Source organism: Notechis scutatus, chromosome 2 (assembly GCF_049901735.1).
Source record: "Notechis scutatus isolate UNSWTSFEM ecotype Mainland chromosome 2, rNotScu1.2, whole genome shotgun sequence".
Classification (NCBI taxonomy): Eukaryota; Metazoa; Chordata; class Lepidosauria; order Squamata; family Elapidae; genus Notechis; species Notechis scutatus.
In genome coordinates this window covers 107,406,937-107,433,273 of record NC_142010.1, presented here as the reverse complement: position 1 = coordinate 107,433,273, position 26,337 = coordinate 107,406,937, and the positions used below count along the sequence as shown (strand labels likewise).

Here is a 26,337-nt window from a genome sequence, read left to right as displayed (position 1 = left end):
GCCTTCGAGGGGGAGGGGCGCGGAGGGAGGCATCGACCAATAGGCTTTCACAGCGCCCGACCCGGAAGCTCAGGGAGACGCAATTGATGTCAGAGAACGCGAGCCGATCAGGCATGCTCAATCCAGCCTGGAGCAGCCGAACACAAACCAGGGGAGGTGGAAAGGTGAGCAGTTGCTGGAGGTCCGGTGCGGTAAGGTTACGTGGAAGCTGGTGTAGAGTTAAAAAAAAAAAAAAAAAAAGGAGATCGCAGGATAGGGGGTGGGGCTTGAGCCACGAGCAATATATCTAAGAGGTTGCATTTACTCTGATTATTTTTCCTGTGCCTTCTGCTGTCTGTACGGACCTTACGAAGGGGTGACTTCAGGATGCCAGTTTGCTCTTAGAGAAGAGCGTGGACGTTTTGCTAGTTCGAGCTGCGGCTGTCCCAGAATTGAAAGTCACCTGCAATTCTGTAAAATGAATGCATATATCCATTTCACGCTGTTACCTTAACATGGATAACGTGTGAAGTCCTTGAGGACAAATGTATTGTTTGAATGTATTATTCCCATTTGTGACCTGCTCTTAATTTTAATAATTTCTAAAGATCCCTAAGTTCTTTTCAGAATGTGGTTATTCTTGTAGGCCCTGTGGGTAGTGTTTTTCTTTTTAAAGGTAAGTTGCCCAGAGTCATTCTGGCATTGGGTGGCTTCTAAATCTAATAAATAAATAAATGTAAATACATTCTAAAGCAGGTGTATGCAGAAAGGGATTTATTAAATAGGGTTTTCCCCAATATGTTCCAATTTGTTGTGTATTGCATATTATATAACTGCAGTGTATATGATACACTTTGCATGCAGAAGATCTCAGATTGGATCCCTGGCATCTCTAGATAGGGCTGAGAGAACAGCAAGCTGCTTCAGTTAACATGTTGCCTTCCAGATATGTTGAGCCTTTTGTTCATGGCCAGGTACTTGACTGGTTCTCAGAACATTAAGAAGGACCATGTCTAGTTAGTGCTTGAATGGGAGACCATAAATAAACATTAGGTTTGAGAATTTGAAAACATCCTAGAAGAAGTTCATAGCAAACTAGTTTAATAATGCCACAAAAAATTATATGAATGTGTCTGTGAAGTCACCAGGATTTTAACTCCAAAGAGACTTTAGATTGACATGCTGAGCAATCAATGTTCTGTGTTTGGCATGAAGCAGTTTCCTAAGTCAAATATCAAATATCCTCTTTTATTGACAGCTGTATATTGTAAAATATCTTGAAGTTTTAGATTTAGCAATATGTCAAATTTTAAAACGTGAAACTGTTTTCCTCATATCTATTTTCTGCTAAATTATTATAAAGTGACTCAGTAACATTTAAACTTTAACAGAATGCTAATAAATAAAATTAAGCTATAAGGTAGCAACCTTTAGTTGGAGAGAAGACTCTGAATGTGATGTGGCTTTTTTCAAAAAAACATGCATTTCAGTTGTAATGGAAAATTTATGTCATCCTATACTGACCTAAGTGACAAATTTGCTCTTTGAGATGAATGAAGCTTATGGATTGAAGATGAGAAAGAAATAAGAATACAGGTAGTTCTGGACTTATGGCTACAAGTAAGCCCCAAATTTCTGTCAAAATATCTGTCAAGTGAGTTTTCCCAGTTTATGACTTTTCTTGACACAGTTATTAAGTTAAGTTAAGTTAATCACTGCAGGTGATAAATTAGTAACACAATTGTTAAGTGAATCTTAACATTGACTTTGCTTATCAAAAAGTCTCAAAAGGGGATCACATGATCCTGGGACATTGTAACCATCTTAAAAATGAGTCAGTTGCCAAGTATCTGAATATGACCTTGGGAATACTACAATAGTCATAAGGGTGAAAAATGGCCATAAATCATTTTTGTCGAAGCTTTGATGTCACTAAATGAACTGTTGTAAGTTGAGGACTACCTGTATATGGGAAAGGTTAGGCATATTAAAGGAGGTTGAACCATTTCTTTCAGAAAGGACAGCTTCAAAACTTCAGTCTCTTATGGGAACAAACATCCTTGGAGTGAAGAGTGTTATGTAACTAAATGGCCCTGTAATTTTGAGACAGGGTAATCAGTGTGGTAACACTCTCAAGCTACTAACATCAGGCTTCTCCCAAACCATTACTGAAAAAAGAATGTTTGCAGGTAGAGATTCAGAGGCATAAGATATTACAAGGTTTTAAAAAGAAAACAAAAAGGTAGTGATTGTCAACAGTAAGACTCAGACCATATATACTGAAAATCCAAGGTTTAATTTAACATTTCTTTTTCTGACCCATGTTCTAGGGGTGAAGTGATTGAAAGTGTGCTTCAGCTTATATAATAGGAAGGTCACTCTATGGTATTTGCTTTGTAAAAGCCATGAAGAAAATATGAGTGTGGCTTATTTTGACATCATGTCCTCCTGTAAGAATAAAGACTCACAAAAGGTTGTTTTGTGGCAACTTTCTATAATCTGATTTAATGATGGGGCAAATGAGGCAAGTGGTAATGCTACTGCTCTTTTCCAGTATATCATTTGGTGTACTGCTGACAGCAAAGACAGAAGAAAACATAATGATGGTTTCATCTCCATTTGAATTGCACCTGGTGCACCTGGATCTCAAGGGAGCTCCACCCAGAGTCTCATACCTGGCAGAGGTAACACAGTCTTTATGTGTATAGTTGAATAATTGATTTCTAGCTTCACCCAGCTGAAAAAAGTAGTCTTTAATCTATAAATTCTATAATTGCTGAGGAGAATTCAGTAGGAATCTGGTGGCAGATAAATATAATCAATCAGTCAATCAATTATGGTAAAATTCCTAGATCTATTTTGTATAGAGTAGCTGCAGTGTTACTACAATTCAGTTAACCGTGCAATTAAGAAGAACAATGGCCTGGAAAATAATACTGTAGAAATAATGACTTCTAAAACAGCTATAACTGGTTTTGAAAAGTGACATTAGGAAGAACTCAAGAGTTGTGCTGGATTAGGCTAGCTGTTTTTCTAGTACCACACAACAAGTAAATGTCTCTGGCAGAATAGGAGTATTTCCCAACTGTTTCCTTCAGCAATTTATTGTCTTGAATACTGGTAGTACAGGTAATCCTTGAGTTACGATCATAATGAACCCTGCTCATCATGTATTGTAACTCATGATGGTTATAACTTGAGCCAACCATGCGACTAACCAAATTTTTACAACCTTTTTGCTGTGGTCATTAAGTGAATGCTGCAGTCATTGTGAACTAATAGTTTGCTATGGACGTGCTTTTGCCAAAATGTCAGTTTTCTGCAAAATGTCAGTTTTCTGCAAAAATGTTATAAAACATGGTATGTGACTACAGGACATTGCAAATGGCTATAAATGTATTCCAGTTGCTGAACTCTTGAAGTCCAGTGAGGTAATACGGTGGGATGACTGTCAGAACTAGTTTATAAGTAACCTTCAGAGAGATCTGTCATAACTAGTGAACAGTCACTAAGCAAATGGTCATAAATCAAGGACTGCCTGTATTATGTAACCAACATGACTATTAGCCATTATGTTCCATGAATTTATCTAATCCCTCCCATTTTGGGACCATGTTTTCCAACCATCATCTCTCCATTGCAAGGTTAAATACATGCATTGTGTTGTTCCTAGTAGTTGTGCTAAATCTCCCACATTCATTTGAAATGTGTGAACCTGGGTTCTAGCATTTTGAAAGAAGAAAGCTGCTTCTTCCCCATTTTTGTACTGTATGCTTAATGTTGATAGTTTCTCTGTAAGGAAGGAGAATATCAAGGAAGATTCTGCTCTATACTTGCTTTAATTTTTAAAGAGGTAAAAAAAGAAAACAGCTAAAACATGCTATCTCACAAGACCTAAGGTTAGTGATCAATACACCTGGGAGGCGTTTTCTAAAGTCATTGTTATCTTATAAAAGCAAATGTAGCAAATCACCACTGACTAGAGATTTGAGATGTTTTATGCAACCAACAGATCTTCCCATTGTTCCATGTCCTGGGTGCAAATGGTATTCTCCTTGAATATGAGGATATGTACCCTTATGATGGAGAACTGAAGCCACTCCAAGCAAATGATGCATACAGGTATGTTAGTCAGCCGGTCATCTTAGATGACATAGTCTCTGGTTCTTTTGTCTCACTGAAATCCCAGGTTTTATAGAGCTGTACCAAGCAATTGGAACTGATATAAATTTACTACTGTGAGGCAAAATATTTATTTTTTTGAATATCCCTCAAAATCAACCTCATTCAGTACTTATTTCTTCTATTTGCTCTGTACTGGGTAGTAGTTTAGAATCTAGAGTATCTAATATTTAGAAACTTTGTTTAAATTTGCTGCAGGCATGGATACGTAAAATAGATGCAATCTGTCCACTATGCAAAGGAAACACATCCATGCAAGATGGATTTCTAAACAAAAAAAAAAAAACCCCTGGCATTAAATGTATAATTTATTAATGAATGCCTCTCTTTTTCTAGTCCCTCTGAGGTTAAAGAGATTTTAAAGCTGGCAAAGTCACATGATTTAGAAGTTATCCCTTTAATACAAACATTTGGACACATGGAGGTAAGTGCCAGGTCCTAGTTATGGACATTTCATCACTGTTTATTTTATTTTTTGTAATTCTGAGTTGTTTTATTGTTTATAAACATTTATTTAAACAGAGCTGTATTTTTAGCTGTGCAATTTTCTGGATTACTGTACTATATTTGCTTTTGGTTTATGGATTACTGCCTCTGTTTCTTGCTTCTCCTGCAGTTTGTTCTGAAGCACAAAGAATTCTGTCATCTCCGGGAAGTGTCAATGTTCCCCAACACAGTGAACCCCCATAAAGAGGATTCCTTGAAATTGGTTATTGCAATGATAGAGCAAGTAATGGCACTACATGACAATCTCCGATGGTTTCACATTGGCTGTGATGAGGTAATGTTTGGAAACATGGGCCTGAATTTGATCAGGGAAGACACAGCCATTTAGCAGTGATCATAGCCAATTGGCACATCTTTATGTTTCCTTGTGGGGTTTTTTTCCTGTTAAATTGTTTATTTGTTAAATTTATTTGTCACCTATCTTGCCCTGAGGCTACTCAAGGCTATTTTGATGTTTCTCTTCATGCCAACTTCCATGGGATCATTCTGATCAGCTTTTGTTATGCATCAAGAACTTATACTTTTGTATCTTCTTTTTTAGCCACTTGTCATTTACTTTTCTGTTAGTTTGATTGTACCCTGGTGTAAGGAAGATGAAGAAATCTCCTTGCAAGACAAGGATGAAAACACAAAAAACATATGTTTCAGATAGCTGCTTTCCTGAAACAAAATATCTGGGTTTCAGTTACTTTAGTCCACACAAAACAAAAGCTGCTTTGCTCCAGATACTAACTAAAAAGTGTTTTTCTAAGCACAAATGGGGGTGGGGTGAGTGGAAAAGTCCAGTAGCAACAGCTCAAGGAAAGCAGGGAAAGCATAGGCTGGTGGAATAGGCCAAATTGGGACATTGGCAGCAGAGGTTTCTGAGAGGAAAAAGGAAAGGGGAGTCAGTACAAAGATGGACAAGCAGGTCATCACAAAGTCCATGCAGAGAGATGGGACAGCATGCACTAACATTGTTCTAGTCACCCTGTAAAATGACATAATTCCACTGGGTTTTGTTTCAGTCAACACCCAGAGTAATTTCATGGTTTATTTCCACCAAACTATGGCTGATTCAAAATTAATGGACAGAGTTTTTGAATATGATGGTTTGTTTCATATTTGGAAGAAAATGTATTTTCCATTGTGTTCACACCTATACTTAGATTAATAATAACAATTTTGCCTCTCCATCGTTGCTACTATCCTGCAGTTGTCTGATATCATGAGATATTTTCTTACAAACAACACAGTATTATTTAACTTCACTACTTTATTGGGATACAATTAATAATGCCTGCAGGATTTTGTCAGATTTCTCAGTGAGGGAAATCACAGACCTCTAAGCACTTAAAAGTTGAGCCTGACTTCTCCCTGTGACATGGCTAAAGATTCCCAGATGCGGCTTTGCTAAATTAGAATCTTTATTTCTAACAAGAATGAAGCCACAGAGTGATTGATTGCCTGCTGTTAGTGCAAAGTAGTACAATAATTTTATACCTGAGGTGTGTATTAAAACCAGATTTCTTTTGTTTTCTGCCTTGCCCACATCAATTTTCCAGATTTAGAATTTTGGGTTTTGCTGGTTTTCACATTTATTAGTCCATTTTAACATAACCTGACAGAAGGGACAGCAGTAATATATGACATTTTCCCTTCTTTCTTTTCATGGTAAAGATAATCATTCTGAATGCGAAAAGCAGCTCTTTGATCATTTGGGAAAACCTATTTCCAAATGACATAGCAATATGAAGGTATCCTAAAGAAAAATAAAAAGTTTGATTTTATATCTTCAGGTGTATTACCTTGGTGAAGGGGAAGAATCCAAGGAATGGCTGCAGCAAGAAGAAAATACTATTGAAAAATTGTGCCTAGCCCACATGAAAGCAGTGGCCAGTCACATAGTCTCAACCCATCCCACAGTGAAACCAATTGTGTGGGATGACATGCTGAGAAGAACAAGCAAAGAAACTCTGAGAGGTAGGTAGTCAATTCAGGAGAAATCCAGCTGTAGTTTTGGAATATTGGAGCAAACTCAATAATTTCTGAGAAGTCACTTTTCATCAGTCACGTTTGCACTAAATAATAAGCCATTAGGCTTGCTTAATGTGAAAGTGCCTGCTGACCAGAGTAGCCTGACTACCAGTTCTCCTACCTTTGTTTGGGGTCACAAACATGCATCCTACATTTGGGTAAGGGTAGCTGTTTAGAAACCTACATCAGGACATTTCGTAATTGTATTGCTTGAAATTGAAAACAAGAGCCAGTGGACACACAAATATCAACCAAACTTTATTGTTTGCACTGTATTGGGAATATATATAAACATTATAATTCCATAATTTCTCAAGGATTTTGAGGTACTTTTGCAAAAGAAAGATCAATTATAATAACTATAAAAGACATTTTCCTTTCTTTCATAGTGGAGATAGTTATTCTAAATGCATAATGAAGCTCTTTGATCATTTGGAAAAGCCTTTTTTCATTTTTCATAAAAAGATATCTTTGTTCAGTAACTATTTCTGCCAACTATTTTGGAATCTAAACATCATTAAAAAGTAAGCACTTGAAGCTAATTTTTTTTTTTAAAGATGGATAAAGTCAAATTGCTGTGCTGTTTGAAGTGAGGTTCTTTTGGAAACATTAAAGAAACCTACATACAAAAATACATAATTAAGGCATTTAAGCCTATAATTATTATAATTAGCACTGACAAGGATGTCTATTGTGATCAGGGAAACAGTTTAAAAATAAAAATCCTAAAACTATATAAACACTTCAAATAATAGAAATTATTTCAAAATATAGAAATACCTCAATGAAATGAATTGGAATAGTACTAAAGATACTGTTGAATTAGAGGAAAATAAAGTTTTGATTCAATACTGAACTGAGAGATTGCCGGAGGATTATATCTTCTTCAGTCTTGCCCTCACAAACCATATTTGGCATTGGGATCAAGAATTTGACATATACCTCCACATTTTCGATAATTATTCAGAACTGGTTTAAAATTAAAATAATTTGAAACAGTTAGAAAGGAAACACATTGTTAAATCATCACATCTTCTACTATTTCATGAATGAATGCTAAAATCACTTGTTTCACTAACCTGTATTCCTGGCTTCATTAATCCATTCCGAGAAAGGCAGGAACTTTCTTTCTAGAATCTTAGCCATTGTTCTCAAAATTACAGAAATAAGAATTGTTCACACAAAATTGAGAACAAACATCACAAAAGTTTGATCTTCACAATTATTTACATTTCTGCTTCTTTCCAGATTCTGGGTTAGCACAACTGATAGAGCTGATGATTTGGGATTATTCTCCTGATCTTGATGTGGAGAGTAAAGGTTTGTACTTGGATGTTTTCACTTGAAAAAATATAACTAAAATACACAGTCCTGATGATCAGAGTAAATATAGCTTCCCCAAGCCCTGCATTCAGCAGCTGGTACGTTCCGCTAAAATTGGGATTAAATCTCCATTTTGGCAGGAAGGTCACTGGATGTTGCCAGAATAAACACAGAGTATGCTTGTTTAGCAACAGTCCCCTTGTGCTCCAGTTTTTAACAATAACCAGCAATGGCCTGATTGGGTATGGAGGCACTAAACATAAATGGAAAAAAAGCTTATCTGCTCTTTATTCCCTTTGTGCTTCTGACTCACAGAGAAACATACACACAGCATAGAATTAAACCAAGGTGGAAGCAGCAGAAATATTGCTACAGAAACAACCCATTTGCTGGTGTTTCTACCCTTTGTGCTATTTTCCCAAAAGATTAATGGCTTCTAATTATAAGCTAGCTATTTATTTGGTTGGGATAAAATATGGATCAAGTCATGATTATAGATTTTGATTAAGGTCTGACAGTCTGAATTAGCACAATGTGCTAAATCAGTGGACTGTATGACTTAGCATGTATGAACCACATCCATTCTATTATCTTAACAAAACTCACAATTATTCTCATGGGCAAGATATATAAGCAAGAAATGAAAGCTTATTTCATTTGTTGACATGTTAAGGTAAAGCAATGATTAGCTCTTTACTTCTAGGTCTTTTTTAGTTTTATTTCAACGAGTACAATTTGTGCAATTAGTCTTAAAAAGATATTGGAAAGGGAAAATAAGCATGTTTTAATAATAAGCCTATCGGTGCAGAGAAAAAATATCTTTGAGGGAAAGCCTCACTCATTTAAAAAGTTTTAAAACCATTACCTAGGTGAAATAATAAAAGTAATAATAAAAATAATAATTAATACTGGGAGGTGTTTTTTAAAAAGAGGTTATTAGGCAAATTCAGATCCTATATTTTAACTGAGTTTATCTGCTCTGTGAACAGCCATAGGATCACTATATTTTAATATTTTATTACTAATCTGAAATTAGGTTTGTACTTATTGCAAAGCAGCTGTAAGAACAGGGCCTTAGCATCCCAAATTTTTCATAATTTTTCCCATAAATTTCCCCTTGCCTTTTAATAGTTCATTCAACCCATGTCATTGCTGTCTCTTTTTTATGCAGCCAGTCTCATTGAAAAGTACCAGAAGTGTAACTTCTCAAAATTCTGGTTTGCTAGTGCCTTTAAAGGAGCCACTGGAGTAAACCAGTGCTTGACACTCATTGGACATCATCTTAAAAACCACAAACAATGGCTAAAAGTAGCTGAGAGCTGTCCTGCTGGTATTGTAAGAGGGATCACTCTGACTGGCTGGCAAAGGTAACTACATGGTATACAGATCAGTAGATATTATAGCATTATTAGTAAATTGAAAATTTGAAGAGCACTCTTAAAATTGGTTTTGCTCTTCATATCTTGCATTGCTTTTACATTTATTCTGGTTTTTTTCCCTTGCCAAATAAATTTGAGGGTTATTTTGTTAAGTTCTTCGAATAACTTTTTGTGTAATTTAATTGGGATCGTTTGGAATATATATAGGAATTTGGGGAGAATGTTCATTTTAATGGTGGCAATCCGACCTAATAGTGAAATTTGAAGTTTACTCCATGATTCTAAATCTTTCTTTACCTGATGTAACAATTTGTCATAATTATTTTCTTTAAGTGACTTACAGTGTGGTGTTAGCCAAATTCCTAGATATTTCACTTTCTTTGTCACTTGTATTTCCATTGTTTCTTCTAATTCTATTTTCTGTTTTTCTGTTAAATTTTTAGTCATTAATTTGGTTTTTTTTCCTGTTTATTTTAAGTCCTGCTACTGCTCCAAATTTCTCTAGTTCTTTCATCAATTTTAGTCCCCTATCTATTGGTTCTTCAATGAAGAAAATCATGTCGTCCGCAAATGCTTGCAATTTAAATTCCTTTCTTAACCGTTAATCCCTTTATATCTGAATTTCACCTAATTCGCGTTAATAATGTCTCTAATGATAATATGAAGAGCAGAGGAGAGAGTGGGCAGCCCTGTCTCACTCCTTTTTCTATCTTTATTGAGCAGAGGAGGGTTAGCAGTCCCTAACTGGAAGTTATATTATATGGCCACCTCGTTAGTTTGGTTGAAGGACTGGGTGAATTTAACTAATAAAAGAATATTATTTCTAGAAGGCCACGACTTACAAAGGGGGTGGCACGCTTTCTTATGGGATATAGGGAAAACCAGTCAAAAATATTTTCATAGACATTTAATTAGAGACGCGCTACTAACAATTTGGAAGAAAATATGGAAAAAACATTACATAAAAATACCAATATGGATTTCAACAATGGAGGCGATGATTCACCCAAACAATCTGGAAATTACTAAAATGATTAAATATAAAGACTTATTGGACCCACAAGGAAATTTGAAATCGACGCAGGAAATTCAGGACCAGGGACAAAAAATTGATCAATGGGTTTACCTTCAGATTCAAAGTAGGTACAAACAAGACAAGAAAGAATTTGGAATTAACAACAAACTTCAACAATTAGATAAAATTTTATTAGGACCGGACAAAAAAAACATAACAAAATTTTACAATTATTTACTAGGAACAGAATTAGAAGAAGAAATTGTAAAAGGGAATATGATTGCGTGGAGTCGGAACGTGGGACGTAGTATTACACTAGCGGAATGGGAAAAAGTTTGGGGCAGGAATAATAAGATCACAAAATCGGTAGCATACAAGGAAAATCTTTATAAAATGTTTTATAGATGCCATCTCCCTCCTTCGAGACTAGCGAAGATGCACCCCAACATGAGTCTGTATTGTTGGAAATGCAAGAAAAAAGAAGGAACCTTTTTCCATATGTGGTGGACATGTACAGAAACCCAAAATTACTGGAAGAAAATCAAAATGTGGTTGGAAGAAATTACAAAAGAGCAGATCGAATATAAACCAGAGTCCTTCCTACTAGGGATCTTTGACAAACAAATTTCCAAAAAAGCTAAATACATAACAATACACATCTTAAACGCGGCCAGATTAGCCTTCGCTCAATACTGGAAACAACATCAAATTCCACCAGATGAAGTGATTATTTATAAAATTTCAAAATGTGCAGAAATGGACAAACTGACTTTGGCACTAAAAAACAAAGATACTTCACTATATTATGATAGTTGGAATTGTTGGTATAATTGGATTGATCAAAGATAAATTATATACCATAAGGCATAAGAGGAAGTATTAACCTATAATAATGAGATAGCGATATATGTATAGAATAGGTGTGTGTAGATGACATAAATCAAAGGTTATGAAAAAAGATCTTGCAAACTGTAAAAATAAGAATGCTTTTAACTTTTCTTCCCTCTTTTTCTTTCTTTTTTCTTTCTTTTCAATCTTTTCTTTTCTTTCTTTTCTTCTTTTTTTCTCTCGTTTATTTGTGTATGTATCGTTGGTTGTTTTTAATTGTAAAAACTAATAATTTTTTTTTAAAAAAAAAATGGTTTTGGCCATTTTTTTCATACTAAATCATACATAATCATGCAGTCCTAGTTTTAAAAAAAAAACAGCTTTAAATTACTGATTATGTTGGGGCTATCACTTGAGACAAAATTTCCACTTGCTCCATTAAATTTAATAATTGTCTCCAACTGAGTCCAAACATCTTTGGCATCTTCTATTTGTATCATTTTCACAACTATCCTTAGTCCCAAATTTCCTAAGGCCTGAGATTTCCTTTCATATTGCATCTCCTAATAATTGTATTACATAAAGGTGCTTAGACACACTGGAAAAGCAGATTCAGACGTGTTATGTATTATTTGTGTCAGCTGAAGAGGTAGTGTTTTCCTAAAGTTCTTGCAATCTGAGATGCTACTACTATACTGCCTCACTAGACCTGCATTTTCTTCTTTAGGTATGATCACTTCTCCGTTTTGTGTGAACTTCTGCCTGTGGGAATTCCATCCTTAGCCGTATGTCTCCAAGCATTAAAAAATGGTACAGTATGGTTCTTTCTTCAATCAGTTAAACCACATGCTTAGGATCTATCAACTCTTTGAGGTAATCCAAACAGGAATTCACAACCCTGAGTACTAACACTAACTTCATTGTAACATTATAGTAACAGAATCTTGCAAGTCTAATGACACTTCTCCTCTTTCCACCTTTATTTTCAAGAGAACTAGGAAGAGTCCCTTCTGAGACAGTTTCTTCACCCCCATTTCCTCTGTGTTCTTCCTGTCTCCCAAAGTTATTCTCACAGCCATTTAACAGCATCACAGTAGAAACACATATATACAAAATTATTTCATTCTATTACAAGTTTAATAAAATACACTCAAATTTTTAAAAAAATACCCCAATGAACTATAAAAAATACAAAAATAAGCAAAAATAAAAAACACAACAAACAACAAAAAATTATGAACAATGTAGGCATACCCTCTGTGTATCATGTTTTAAACAATATCAACATTTCAAATAAAAAACCTTGAAAAATGTCTTGAAATCTGTACCAAAGAAAACTTTACTAGTGGAATGCCATTTCAAAAATAGATACATTACACATCTTGATTCCAGTTTTACTATTCAGAATAGTATTACTTTTCTAATGTCTCAAAACAATGCTCCTAACAATTTCCCATGCCTGATAACCAAATTTCCTAAAAACAATAAACTTCCACATTTTTGGAATGATGTATGTATTAAAATATTGTTCTAGAAAGTTCCAATAATTCACAAGATTAAACCATACCAGCATTGCAAGGAAACTTTGGGATTACTAATACCAAAAATTCTGCATTCTTTTGAAATACCTTTTTCTCTTCTATTTTAACCCATACTTTTTAGGTTTGTAACTTATAATAGGCAGCTGTGTTCTTTCACTACGTTTAGTACTTTATGTGACTAATTATTTTATCAATATGTGAGATAACAGCCTGAAATTTGAGGCAGTGATAAAGTGGTTTGTAACTCTAAGGAAATAATGCTCTTAAATATTTGAGCCCTATCTGAGATATTCCCTGTATGGCATCAAATAGAAAAGATTATCAGATAATTTTAAGCTATTTATATATTTATTTAGAACTTCAGAGACAGATCTAATCTGAAGGATATTACAGATCCCAAATGTTAAAGTGTTTATAGGATCAACATCTTTTCAGCAACAGGAGAGGGATGGGCCAGGTGTATCCAGAGGACTGATAGTCACATGTCCAACTGAGGAACATCTGAACAGGACCTTTACTGCAATTATCACCAATATGAAATGAGGTAGCAGGAGCTTATTTGAACACTAATGAGACATTTTTGGTATTCCTCAATTTTCCATTACCGTAGTAATTGCTGTACAAGATAACTATCCAATTTTGTTTCCTTTTCCAAATTTTATGCTTTAAAAAGCTCTTCTTTGGATCTTTAAGGTGGCTATTCAGAAAAAGTGAGAGAAGATGTAGAAAAATTACTAGGGCTCTCCCATTTGGAAATTGACAGCTTCATGAGGTAAAAGTCCCAAGTTTTTTAAATTATTATTGAATTATTATTACAAATTAAATCTACTTTTACTCATCTTCAAATAAGGATTTCGGAGTGGAACATTTTAGAGAAACATTTTGTTTTGCCTTAAAATTATGCCAAAATCCCCTGACCGTGGCATTTCTGGAACAGTTCAACTCTTTCTGGAAATAATCCTCCAAAAGCAGAAGTGGTTTGAGATATCACAACTCATAAAACTGTTGAACCACACCCAGAATTGCATGGTTTGAGGGGGAGATGTTCCAGATTTCTCTGAAACATTCCATTCTCAAGTTACTGAGTTTTGCACATTCTTTCTCCTAAATTAGGAATAAGCAAAGCTGCATAATACATTTTTTAAATTACGTGGAAGGGATTTCCAAGGATAATAACATCTTGGAGTGATACTGAGGGTATTGAAAAAGGAGGTATAGGGCCACAAGTTGGCATCCTTGTCTTAAATATTTAGCAATCCAATCAAGGTTAATTAAATTACAGGTAGTCTTTGGGTTATGTCAATTGTTCAGTGACCATTCAAAGATATAATGGTGCTAACAAATGGTACTGGGTCCTTGTAATTTTGACCATTGCAGCATCCCCATGGTCATTTGAGTGTGATCTGGGCACTTAGCAATTGGCTCAAATTTCCACTGTTGTATCCATGATCATGTGATCACAATGTGTGACCTTTCCTGCTGACTTTCCATGTCAGTGAAGAAGCCAGTAGGAAGAGAAAGATATATGCATTCCATTTCTGAAGATTTGATAAAATCTGTTCATTGTCATTGGATAGAAAACTGCTATCCATTTTTGCTTTAACAACTCATTTAGCACTCATTCATTCTTCCTCTAAGGATATACTAATGACATCTTATTAGCAGAGACATAAGCAAATATGGCAAGGACATCTGCACCAAGTGAGGCTTTTGCTACTGAAGTTCATAATTGTAGGAAGTCAATAACTATACATGTTTTCCTTCTATAAAGATTGATCTTTCTACTGATTAGAGAAGACCAAGGTTCATCCTCTTCCCTAATTTAATAGATACCTGAATAAGGCTCAGGCATCATCCAAAAAGGCCTAAATGTATTTTCAGGAAACTCATTCTTTCCCAATATTTTTTTTTTAAATTCTCCTTTAAAAAGGCTGCCCAAAGTGATTCACAATCAAATGAACAATATAATATCTAATCACTTAACAATGAATAACATGTTTTATTCTAGCCATTTATTATGAAAGCTGACAGATATTTTTTTTTGAACAGTGACATCACAGGGACTTTCCCAGGAAATGAAATTCTCTCACTTGTGAGTCAAATTGCATTTTACCTCAAATCTTCAATAGACGAACTTTTGGAAAATAACAGGTGAGAAATTACACCCCCACAAGTTGATTCTTATATATTCGTATAGTTATCTGTATAAAATATAGTATCATTTTCTTGTGTATTAAATCACCCACCAATTACATCATGGTTATATGGCATTTAAAGAGTATCAATATTGTGTTAAATGGTCCTGAATAATGCCTTCTAAATTTTAAATAGAATAAATGGACTTACGTGATGTTTCTCAACTCATTGTTTTTTTGTTCATATCAGTCTGAATTTTTAGATATGTTACAGGTTGGTTTAGTCCCTATCACAGAAAAAGAAAGAAGATCCATCCCATAATGATTCATCACTTTCAGCCAGATGCCATAAGGTAATTCAAGATCTGTGATCTCATGCAAAGTCTGCATTTTTAAAACTAGTTTGGGACAAATGGCTATAGGTTTGCACTCTTGTTCAGACCCATCAATACATGCAGTCCCATGCTGAGATTTAAGTGATGTTTTTTATGGATTCAATCCAGTTTCAATCAGGTTTGGTGGCATCGTTAATGCAACATGTATTATTAGTTATAACAAATATATCTCATTGATTTCGGTGCCCTAGCTCAGATAGTTATGTATGTTATTGTAAATTTTGGTCAGCTGACATAGTCGATAACAATCAAATTCAGAAATAGCAAAATATTTCCCTTATTACCTTATTAATAAAAGTAAATTATTCACTGATTCACTCATATGTGGTTGTATGTGTATGTATCAAATAAATAACACACTTAAAGTCAGAGAGATGAATAAAAACAAATACATCTATCCTCTATTTTTGAACTTCCTTAAACTATATGACAGCTGGAAATTATGAATTATTTATGGAAATTTAAATTGCCAACTTAAAAGGCTTAAGAAAAGAATGTTGACAAAGTGCTGGTCCTTCATGGGACATGAAAGGTGAATTTGGCTAGGCAGAGATGTTAATATCTAGAGATAAGATAATTAGTAGAAGGCTGAGATGTAACTAAACATATGGGATGAGACTGGATGTTAGATGTCAGGAAATGATAAAAGAAATTGAATTGTGGAGAAAGGAACATGCATAGCATCTGAAAAAAGAAACAGGCTGAGGAGCAGAATCTCCTCAGATCTCAGAATCTTGAATACACAGAAGAGAAAATAGGATTATACAAGAATTAGAAACATGAGCAACTTCAGAAATGGGAAATATGTTGAAATAGATTGCATTTAATCAGATTGCTGGGCCCTCAAGGCAGTATTATCTATATCGACTGCAGTAACTCTCAACAGGCTCTTTAGAGCCAGGTAGAGCGAAATGGAGATCAGCAAATCTTGCACAGTACAAAGGAGAACAAGGTTGCATAATTGAAGAAATAGAGTCAACAAGAAGGAAGCTTAAATAAGAAGGGAACACATTGAATTGAAAAGTAATGAGAAAAGTAATACTTTAGTGTTTAATCTTCAGAATGTTACATAGTGTCCTATTTAATGCTATCAACTAGAGAATGAAGACTTCTGCCAGATCATACTCCCCTTACTTCTTGCATCTTCTCCTATGTGCATATTCTTTGTAGCACAAGGTATTTTATTCAACATATGGCATCACTTTTTTTCCTTAGGCTTCTGACCAAATGGACTGTTCTAACAGAAGAATTGCAAACAGCCATGAAAAAGATTTTCTACACCACTGCTGTAGAAGAATGGATAGAAGAAAATGTCCAACCAAGCCTTCAAAGACTTCAAGGAACAGTAGATGATCTGAACTGTGCAGTACATGAACTGTCTTAGCATTTTGATATATGACTTTGCTAATTGGAAACTCAACTTTCAGCTAGAATCAAGCAAATAAATAATAGGGTATGTCCAGATGAATTTTAATAAGCTTGGCATTATGATGAAAGTCTGGGGTTATAAAAGATGAGAGTCTTCTTTCTATCATGCTTCTACACAGTGTAAAGTTATATACATAGTGTAAAATTTCCAAATTTAAAAATCATGCAAATACTTTATATTTTAAGTAAATCTTATTAGTATGCTTAAAATATTCCCCCTGAAGTGTGAGAAAAATTAAGTATAATTTTTCTCTTAAGTTCTACCATCTTCTAATTAAACTGGTGGACATTCAGGATATAGCAATCGGACTATTTCATGCAATCAAGAATTTTAAAGAATTCATTAAAAAAACGATTAACATACAGACAACTTAAAAATGGGCTTGTACGAATTAACGGAGGACTTTACATGGGATTGTAATGTGTGAGAAAGAGCACACAAAAATAATATCTTTGATTTAACTAAGTCTGTTTATACATTGGTAAGTAATCGGGCATCTGTTAGTGCATTTCGTGCATTTGAACATTTAGTGATTTCAGCTACTATAAAGCACCAACCGTTCCTTTGCCAGATATTTAATACAGGGAAAATATGAAATTTTGTTAAAGCAACTCTTTACTTTTAACTTCAAACAGGCTCCTTTCTATTTTAAGTATTAAGGTCATCCAGGCAAGAACTTTAATTAAATAGTATTTTTCAGTAAATCAAACTGCCTGGCTGAGATTAGTTTATAACCCAAATGTTTATAAATAAATGTTGAACTTCAACTTTTTTCAGAACTATCTAAAAGAAGAGTGCCTGTCTTATCCTAGTCAGAGATATCAATCACATTTCCAAGATGTTCTCAGATTGCTTCCAGCAGAATATCTTAATATTGACCCTAAATAACCATCTGTAATGAGTTGAGATGAGCAATGAATATTAGGTTCCATGTACCAGAACCGGTGACAGCCTCATGCCTAAATTTCCTTATACAGCTCACATTCTCTGACCATCTCAAAGACACAAGTCTGTGTTAGATTCAGTTTGATACAGAATCATTTCTTATTTTAATGTTCTAATTTTAATCTCATTTAGATGGATATTTTTTTCTATTGTATCAATTTCAGTGAATTGTTTTTTTAAATGCACATTTGTAGATACAAATCTATTGCTTAATTGTGCAAGAAAAAAAACTTTTAATTTCTAATGTCCTATCACCAGGAAACAAGTATTTATAGAATGGAATTTATAACGTTTCCTAAACCATTGTTATTTTTTTTTAAAGCAAGAAGTTGTTTTAAAAAGGAAGCATTACAATGTATATACTAGAGTATTTGAATACATGACAAGAAATATTAATACTGAGTATGAAACAGTGCAATATTTTTTAAATTATACAACTGAAAAACCACTTTATAAAGCACATCCACTTTCCAATGAACATCTTAACACTTTTCAAATAACCCGACATATCTGAACAAAAATATCTTTTTGACAATTTCGTTCAACAAGGTTCTACTCTAAGACACTTAGAAAACGACTAAAATAAGAATTGTCAAGACAATATATTTTGAGAATTTCTAGAATGTGAGGTATTTACTTTTTCTATCTGGAAACCAATGACAGACCTTTCTAGTTTAATAAAATATACTGGATTAGCCTTTTTGACATTTATTATTTTTCTTTTTAAAAAACTCCTCTAAACAGGAATATCTTACACATACCATTTTCCCCATTTTTAAAATAAAACTCCATCACTGAATTATCTATTAGACTGGATGTTTCCTTTGAACTGCATTTCATTTAATAGACATTGGTAATTGGTCCCAGCAGAGAATTAAATATAATCACGATCAAACTAATATTAGAAAAATGGATATAATAATGTGACTCATGAGTTGAAAACAAATGCACAAGCATGTGCACACACATACAAACTTTCTTTGTGCTTATCAATTTTAAGGATACAATATCAAATGTGGTTCCTGTGGAAAAGCTAACAATAATGTATCGCAAACGATCAAGCCAAAGATACGTTTTTGAAAAGTTGCATTCAAAACATTCAATTTCAGCTCTCTGCCTTTTAGAATTTATTATAGTCACTGATTTACCATTAGAGACTCATATCACTTCTGTGGGCCTTAGAGAATGGCCTTTGGTTGGAATTCCATTCATGTCCTTTTCTAGATAGGGAGAACCTAACTACCGTTGATTACAGAGTGGTAACCACAGGTTTACAGACTGCCAATTAACTAAAAGCAGGAGTCAAGTTTTGTTTAAAACAACTTGGGATCAGGACAAATTTCATGGGTAATCACAGACCACCTTAATTGCTAAGACAATTAGAAGAGGTTCTGCACTATGTAACATGTCTATAGCTTGTCAACTGGTAATCACTTGCAGGTGGGTCTTCTCTGGAGTTGCTTTCTGAATGTTCTTTTCCTTTTGTGTAGAAAAGAAAAACAGCCTCAAATCTCGGTGTATTGCTAAACTGATTTGCTCCAAAACGAAAGCTTATATTTTTATATTGCTGCTCCTGCAGAAGTGCAGTTGTTGAGAAATAGCACATTCCACATTCGAAGTCTGTGGCCTCATGATACTCTCGCTGGAGGATTTTATTGAAATTTAAAACAATCACAAGGAGTGCAGAAGGGGAAAGAAATAGGCTCAAGACTTATCAGGAATTAGGTAATTATCCAATTATGTCCAAATGGTATTTTCATCTGAAAATCTTTCAGTTAAAAGGTTCATTGATCTAGACCACGGGTGTCAAACTCGCCAACGTCACATTGCCATCACGTGACGTTTTTCCCATTCACGGAGCTGGGGTGGGCGTGGCCTGCATTTGATGCATCTGGCCCACAGGCCACCAGTTTAACACCCCTGGTCTAGACACTTTAAAATATGGAAGACTTTTAAACTCCTTTCTGATAGTTGCAAATCTCTGTGCTTAACATTATACACAGGAAGTTAACAATTAAAAAGTTGTTTTTAGAACTTAAGAATATAACAGATTCAAGTTTTCCACCATTCAGAGAATTTTTGGTTTTCACATATCAAGAGTTCATGTAACTATTTGTCCTTTGCTTGATCTTCATCACTAACATCTGTTCCACTACTCGTTTCAAGGCCTTCATCAATCTGTAACTCGTTCAGTTCAAGGAAACCAATAATGAGGTTGGCCATAGTCTCAACATCACTGAGGAAGAAAAAAAAGTAATAGGCAAGAATGAATGAATCCAATGCCTGCTTCAGCTGGTCATGAAAGTATGAAACTCTGTGCATCCATCTACTAAAGGCAAAATGTTTACTAAAATGTATAACAAAATCTTGGGCCTTTATTATTCCCATGTCTGTCTGAAAGAATATCACAGGGTTTTAATGTTAACTTCTATTTTCAAAATGAATTATGTTTCAGTCTGCTATCACAAAATTATTTAAACAAAATAAATTATGGGTTTCAGATGCCAATTATCTTCCTGATATATAATTAAGAAATATTACATTAATTTACCTGAAACACTATGCCTTTCCTGCTAACCTACTGATCTAATGGCTAACTAGCAGGAAACAAGAGACATCAAATATGTGGGAAAATTGTTAAAATACTTTTAAAAATGTGTAGCTTTATTTCTTCTGAAAATGTATATAACATTTTTTAAAAGTGCCTAAAATCAGCTACATGTTCTATAGCAGACATAATTAAAAACCTAAACTCATTTTAACTGGAGAACTGAAAATATTAATGACACATTTCTGACATCTACACTTAAAAAATTTAAAATTAAATATACTTAAATTCATTCTGGAATAGGTTGCAGTCATGAAAAGGCCATAACTTTAAATGAGCTGTGGTGGTGCAATGGTTAGAATGCAGTACTGCAGGCTAACTCACTGCTTACTCCTTCAGGAGTTGGATCCTGACCAGCTCAAGGTTGACTCAGCCTTCCATCCTTCTGAGGTCGGTAAAATGAGGGCCCAGATTGTTGGGGTCAATAGGCTGAATCTAAACCTCTTAGAGAGGGCTGAAAAGCACTGTGAAGTGGAATATAAGTCTAACTGCTATTGCAATAATTTTATATCTTTAACCGGAAAATGTAAGCTAATGCACAACTGAAGAATTTGAAAAAAACAATAGTAACAAAAGGACAATTGGATTGTTGAAAATGTGATTGCCAATCTCAGGTTAAAGGATACCTAACATATTACAATTACCATATTATTTGGAGTATAAGACGTTCTGAATTATAAGACGCATCTAGCTTTTGGGGAGGAAAACAAGAAAAAAAAAATCTGCCTCTGCCTTCCAGCAATTTGCTTCTTGCAGCAAACAGTAAACAACCTGTTTCAGTTTCAGCAAGCCTGATTAGCCCAAGCAGCTGATTGTCAGTTGGATCAGCTCCCGACGATCAGCTGTTTTAGGTTGCAGGGATTGCAATAATCTATTGCCACCTCAGCGTGACCCATTTTTGGCCTCCACATCCCATTTTCTACCCTCTGCACACCTTGATTTCCACCCCTTCTGGGTGGTGGGTATCAGAATGGGCAGAAAATAGGTTGCGTGGAGGCTGAAAACGGGGCGCGCAGAGGCCAAAAATGGGGCACTCGGAGGCAGCAATAGGCAATGGTGATGTCTGCAGCCTGAAACAGCTGACTGTCTGGAAGCCGATCCAACCGACAATCAGCTGCTTGTGCTAATCAGGCTGTGCTGAAACTGAAACAGGCTGTTTGCTGCAAGGAGGCAAATTGCTGGGAGGCAGAGGCCAAAGGGTGGGAGTGGCAGTTGGGCAGGGCTTCGGCAACATTCACTGTATAAGAGGCAGAGATATTTCCACCCACTTTTGGGGGTGGAAAAAGTGTGTCTTATACTCCAAAAAATACGGTAATCACAAAGGACACAGTTCATACATACCTTCTGCAGCCCATCACTGCATTCTGTGTGAGAGGGTGTGAGAATCCAGTACCAAATCGCAGTACAATTAGGTGCCCCTTCCCAAAGTAACGAACCTTCAGTTCTTCTACATTCACAGCTTGTATTTCATCCAATGGAACAACCACTATTTGCAAGGAGCAAACACTGAATTGTTAGTAAAATAATATCAAGCAATACTACGTACAAATCAAAAAAGTAGCAAAAACTATCTGGATCTCCTTGCATGCCCTCAATTGCCTCCCATTAATTTTAGGGTGAACGGAGCTAAGAAGCATTGACCCTAGATAGCAGACTTTCTGAATTCTTTAGAAAATACGAGCATAAACTCTTTTTTCCTTTCTGCAACTTAGGTTTCTCCTCCCAGCACTTTTGAATGATGATTTGTACATTTCAGGGCAAGAATGGAGTTCATCATTCATGTAGTGAAAATCTTTTTAAAGCAACAACACACTCCAAGAATCTCTCAAACCCTAACCATAAATTTAGTTTGTCTAGTGGGAAGTATGGTAGCTATGTGGTTAGGAGGTTAGTAAGCCCACATTCACCAGAGTGCTTCTGTGTGAAGGGGTGAGCTCCCATCATTCACTCCAGCTGCTGCTGACCTAGCAGTTAAAGACATGCAATTGCGAGTAGATAGCTAGGTACCATTTTGGTGGGCACATTAATGGGACATGAAAGGAGCCTCTATCTGGGTATTCCCCAGGCAATAGTGATGCTACCAGCTAATCCTTTCAACTAGGAAGTGCCTTGGTGCTTTCAACATGAACGCAGGTAAGTTTCTGTAGTTGCCCTTTCATAACAAAATGATTACTAGCTTATAATGATTACATTTTGATAATTTTTATTTGGGAAACATGAGTTTCCCAAATAAAGTCCTGTATGAAATCAATCTACACAATTGCATTGTAAAATTGTACTGCTTTCTTGTGCACAGATTAATGGAATATGAAGCAAATATGGTCTTAGTAGCTACCGTGTTTCTCATATAATAAGGCCGGGTCTTATTTTTTTTTGAGCACCGAAAAAATGGCTAGGTCGTCTTTTTGGGGATGACTTAATTCCCCCCACTTGCATCTTCGGGCGGGCGGGCAGCGACAGCTTGGATATTGACCTCGGTGTTGGTGGGGCACTTCGTATCGGGGTCAACGCAGACAGCACCATATCCGGGTGTGCAACAAAAGTGCTTCCTAACGGCAAGCCCCCCCACCATTCCCCCCCATTTCACATGTTTTAATATAGGCCTTAATTTGGGGGGAGGGGCTTAATTTCATTTCATGCCTATAAAACATGCTGGGACTTCCTATTGGGGGAGGCCGTATTGTTGGAGAAACAGGGTATAAGCAAACTCTTGGTGAAAAACGGAGGAGTTTACCTGTCTATTGTCCAACCATTCTGGTATTCTGGCAATCACAGCATAAAATAAATATTGTTTCAAGTAGAGTTGAACTAAGGGTGCTTACAAGGATAGTGCCTTCTTCTAGGATGTTTCTTCTACATTCTTATCTAGCTGATAACTGTAAGGTTTCCTGGGGATCCCCTTTGAAGTACTAATTTGATCTAATTCTGCTAATTTTTTTTTTCAAAGTCAACCAATTGATGCCACATTACATAAGGATAAAATGAACAGTAGTTGCAAAACTCTAACTCTGAAGTCGCAGCAACCATTGGAAACAAACAACCTACTAGTTATTATGAAAATGAAAATATTTAATCTCAAACCAAAGACAATATTGAACAGAAATTTGTAGCAACATGGATTTGGCCTCTGCATGATTCTGAAGAAATTATTGTTTTCTTCCAGTTTTTGCAGAGGCAAAATTTTAACCTGCCTAAGCAAACGGGTTAAAGAATCAGTTATGAGCACAGCTAAATATACTTTACTACAATATGTACATATGTCAGGATGAAGTAAATATCTTGTTTTTGTACAGCATGCACCATACTAAAAAACACTTGTTGCTTTACCTTGTTCGTGGCCAGCTCTTGAAAAGGTCAACAGCTTTTTGTAAAGGCTGAATGATTTTAAGTAAACCTTTCCTGCATCTTTCTCAAATATAGCTTCCTGTGTGAAATAAATGAATAAATCACCTTATGAAGCCATTTTTGGATGAGAGGAAAATAATCACAGTTGTCAGACAAGTATAAACACTTTTTTTCTGTAACAATGTCAATAATTAAAATAGTCAATATAAAATGACTATTACTCCAAACCTCTGGATCATGTAAATAAACTTAAGTCTCAAACTTTCCTTAAAAAGTAAAATCAACAGAATCTCATATTTCCCAACTCTTTATCTCTCAGTTTCAGAAAAATATTAAAAGTCTGAATCTCAAACTGGATTGTTCCAATTTCTTCCTTGTTTTAATTATGAAACAATCCTTTCTAATTTGTTGAATCACTTCCAGAGCAACTGAAATGCCTTTTTCCAAACCAGAAGTGTTTTCTTGATCAAACAAGTTTGAGAGCAATCTAATCTGGATGCAACAAATTTCATTATTGAATGTTTTGTCTTTCCCCAATTTACTCTCTGGCCAACAAAACTAACTTTTTTGTAAGACATTACAGTACTTACTTCCCACTCATCCAGGTTTTGTGCAGCTACAAAAAGACAGCCAACAAGATAAAAGAGTTTCCATCCCAGGCTATCTGAATAGCAAAATAATATTTCAAATTATGAATACATTTCTAATTTACACTTTGTTTAAATTATTTGTTGGCATTAAAATGTGGCTGAAGATAAAAAATAAATAACAATCACAGCAAAACTAAAAGGAGAATGAATAATTTAAGACCAGCTAGTGTGCAAATCAATTACAAATGCTTTCAGCAGCTCACTAAATGTTAATACGAAAATGATAGAAGCTGATACATTCCAACTGGTAATAATGTTTAAAACTGGCAATATACAGAGCTAAAACAATGGAGAAATTGTTGGGCAGAGCCTACTGAAGCAAATACCATAAGTTGCCATGTAAGAGAGAAGAGGAAGACAAAGACACCATCAACACTTGCTCTTACACTAACAAAAAATTGGGCATTTTGCCTCTTACATTTTTATTAGAAAAAATCGTCATTTTACACAAGGGGGGAATTATTAATTGAATCAACATTTTTAACACTTTCATACTTCCTCTCTTCCTTATGAGGTGTCTAGGAAAAATGGAAATATATACACTACAGAGTTCAGAACTGTTAACTAATTCCTCCTGAGCCCACTAGATGAGGCACAAGTCAGAACATAATAAATTTAAAGAATGGCAGAGAGAAATGTGAACGTGTTTTTTAAAAGATATCAACAAATGCAGTAACTAATCTTTTCTAATGAATTTACCTTCACTATAATAAGCAGCAGCTATGCCAAAGGAAGAGATCCCTATAGAGAAAAAGGAGAGGAATTGATTTACAATTTAATTCTACTATTTAAATATCTGATTAAACTATATAAAACTACAAGGTTATGTTTGCACTTAGAGGCATTTTAAATATTAACCTATACAGTGTTTGCTGTAGTCTCCAGCCCTGAAGAGAGCAAAAATTGTCAAAATTGTCTTTTTTAAAAAATGGACGTTAAAAAGTCCACTTGAGCTTTGTTTTAAACGTTTGGGAGAAACAGGCTTACCTACAAGGATAGACCAAGATCTGATACCCGGGGATCTCTTTAAGTGAAGGCGTGTGTTTGAATGACTTTCAACCTGCATATACATCTTTGGCAACGGATAGGAAGTCACAGTGCCACAAAGCACTCACAAAACCTAAAGAACAAGAACGCAGGAAACCAACTAAGTTATTGTTTTCAAGCAAACTGCAGTTTGGCAGGAACAGTTCCCCCACACATTTGTCTACGCTTCCAGCATTTTCCGCTATTCGAACCAAATGCATTCACACTCCCCCAATATGAACAGCCCCAAAGCCCTCGTTTCCCACGCTCCAAACCAACAGCAAATTCATAAACTTCGTTATATTGTTTATATAGCGTTTCAAGGGTGCAATTAGCAAACGGGAAATAAGAACGATGGGTTTATTTCCTCCCTTCCCTGCACCGCCCGCAGTCCATTCTAATAAATACAATACAATCCTGAATAAACGAAATGGTCCAGCGTCCTTCTCTCACTCTCTGTACTGCCCTTCAGACGTTACCCTTCTGGACACGTGCTAGACCCTTAGTTTAGTCCCAGGACTAAACTAAATAAAAAAAGGAAGTGAGTGTTGTGCGCAACTCTAGACTGCATGCTTCTATTGAACTTGAGGCGCGGTTCCCTTTCTTGGTTCTCCCGACCGTTTTAGAGAACTGCGCGGCGTCAGGTGTGTCTCCACGATCCCGCGGGAGACGCATCTCCGCCAAGCTCACCAAAGTGACCGCCCGTCGCTTTTCCAAAGTCTGCCGTGCGACCAATGCGATGCCGAAGAAGCATAGAACTAAGACAGTTCGCTATACTCAAATGGGCAGCGAGCTTTGAAACGTAGACCGCGCCTCAAGTTCAATAGAAGCATGCAGTCTAGAGTTGCGCACAACGCTCACTTCCTTTTTTGATTTAATTTTTCCTCAAGGCGAGGCTCAGGAATGGAAGAAGTTCTTAAGAAATGAAGAGAGCCGAGGGAACGCAGCGAAGACTTGAAGCGAGCGGGAACCTTGCTGCCTAATTTCCTACAAGGCTTTTGAGTCTTCTTCCCACGTTAAGCAATCGAGGGAAC

At 35.5% G+C, this 26,337-nt stretch overlaps 2 protein-coding genes across 10 annotated transcripts; one reads left to right on the top strand and one right to left on the bottom strand.

Moving 5' to 3' along the window:
• The first annotated feature begins 79 nt into the window (after nt 1-79).
• HEXD (hexosaminidase D) lies at nt 80-18,393 on the top strand. Of its 4 annotated transcripts, none has more exons than XM_026667557.2 (13): nt 80-164; nt 2,534-2,663; nt 3,992-4,101; nt 4,498-4,585; nt 4,778-4,942; nt 6,447-6,630; nt 7,933-8,004; nt 9,179-9,374; nt 11,957-12,039; nt 13,464-13,542; nt 14,820-14,921; nt 15,169-15,258; nt 16,516-18,393. In XM_026667557.2, the coding sequence occupies exons 2-13, from the start codon at nt 2,580-2,582 to the stop codon at nt 16,682-16,684; spliced, it is 1,422 nt and encodes a 473-aa protein (XP_026523342.1). In that variant the 5' UTR covers nt 80-164; nt 2,534-2,579; the 3' UTR covers nt 16,685-18,393. The 4 variants fall into 4 exon arrangements, with proteins under 4 accessions (XP_026523342.1, XP_026523341.1, XP_026523343.1 ...); XM_026667556.2 differs by having other exon boundaries at nt 130-191; XM_026667558.2 differs by having other exon boundaries at nt 130-655.
• Nucleotides 16,755-26,337, bottom strand: CYBC1 (cytochrome b-245 chaperone 1). Of its 6 annotated transcripts, none has more exons than XM_026667564.2 (7): nt 25,994-26,337; nt 25,265-25,397; nt 24,977-25,018; nt 24,218-24,291; nt 23,610-23,706; nt 21,624-21,768; nt 16,755-19,910 (listed from the first exon to the last, which is right to left on the bottom strand). In XM_026667564.2, the coding sequence occupies exons 2-7, from the start codon at nt 25,347-25,349 to the stop codon at nt 19,784-19,786; spliced, it is 570 nt and encodes a 189-aa protein (XP_026523349.1). In that variant the 5' UTR covers nt 25,350-25,397; nt 25,994-26,337; the 3' UTR covers nt 16,755-19,783. The 6 variants fall into 6 exon arrangements, with proteins under 6 accessions (XP_026523349.1, XP_087811835.1, XP_087811836.1 ...); XM_087955709.1 differs by having other exon boundaries at nt 26,165-26,329; XM_087955710.1 differs by lacking the exon at nt 25,994-26,337 and adding an exon at nt 25,644-25,824 and having other exon boundaries at nt 25,265-25,387.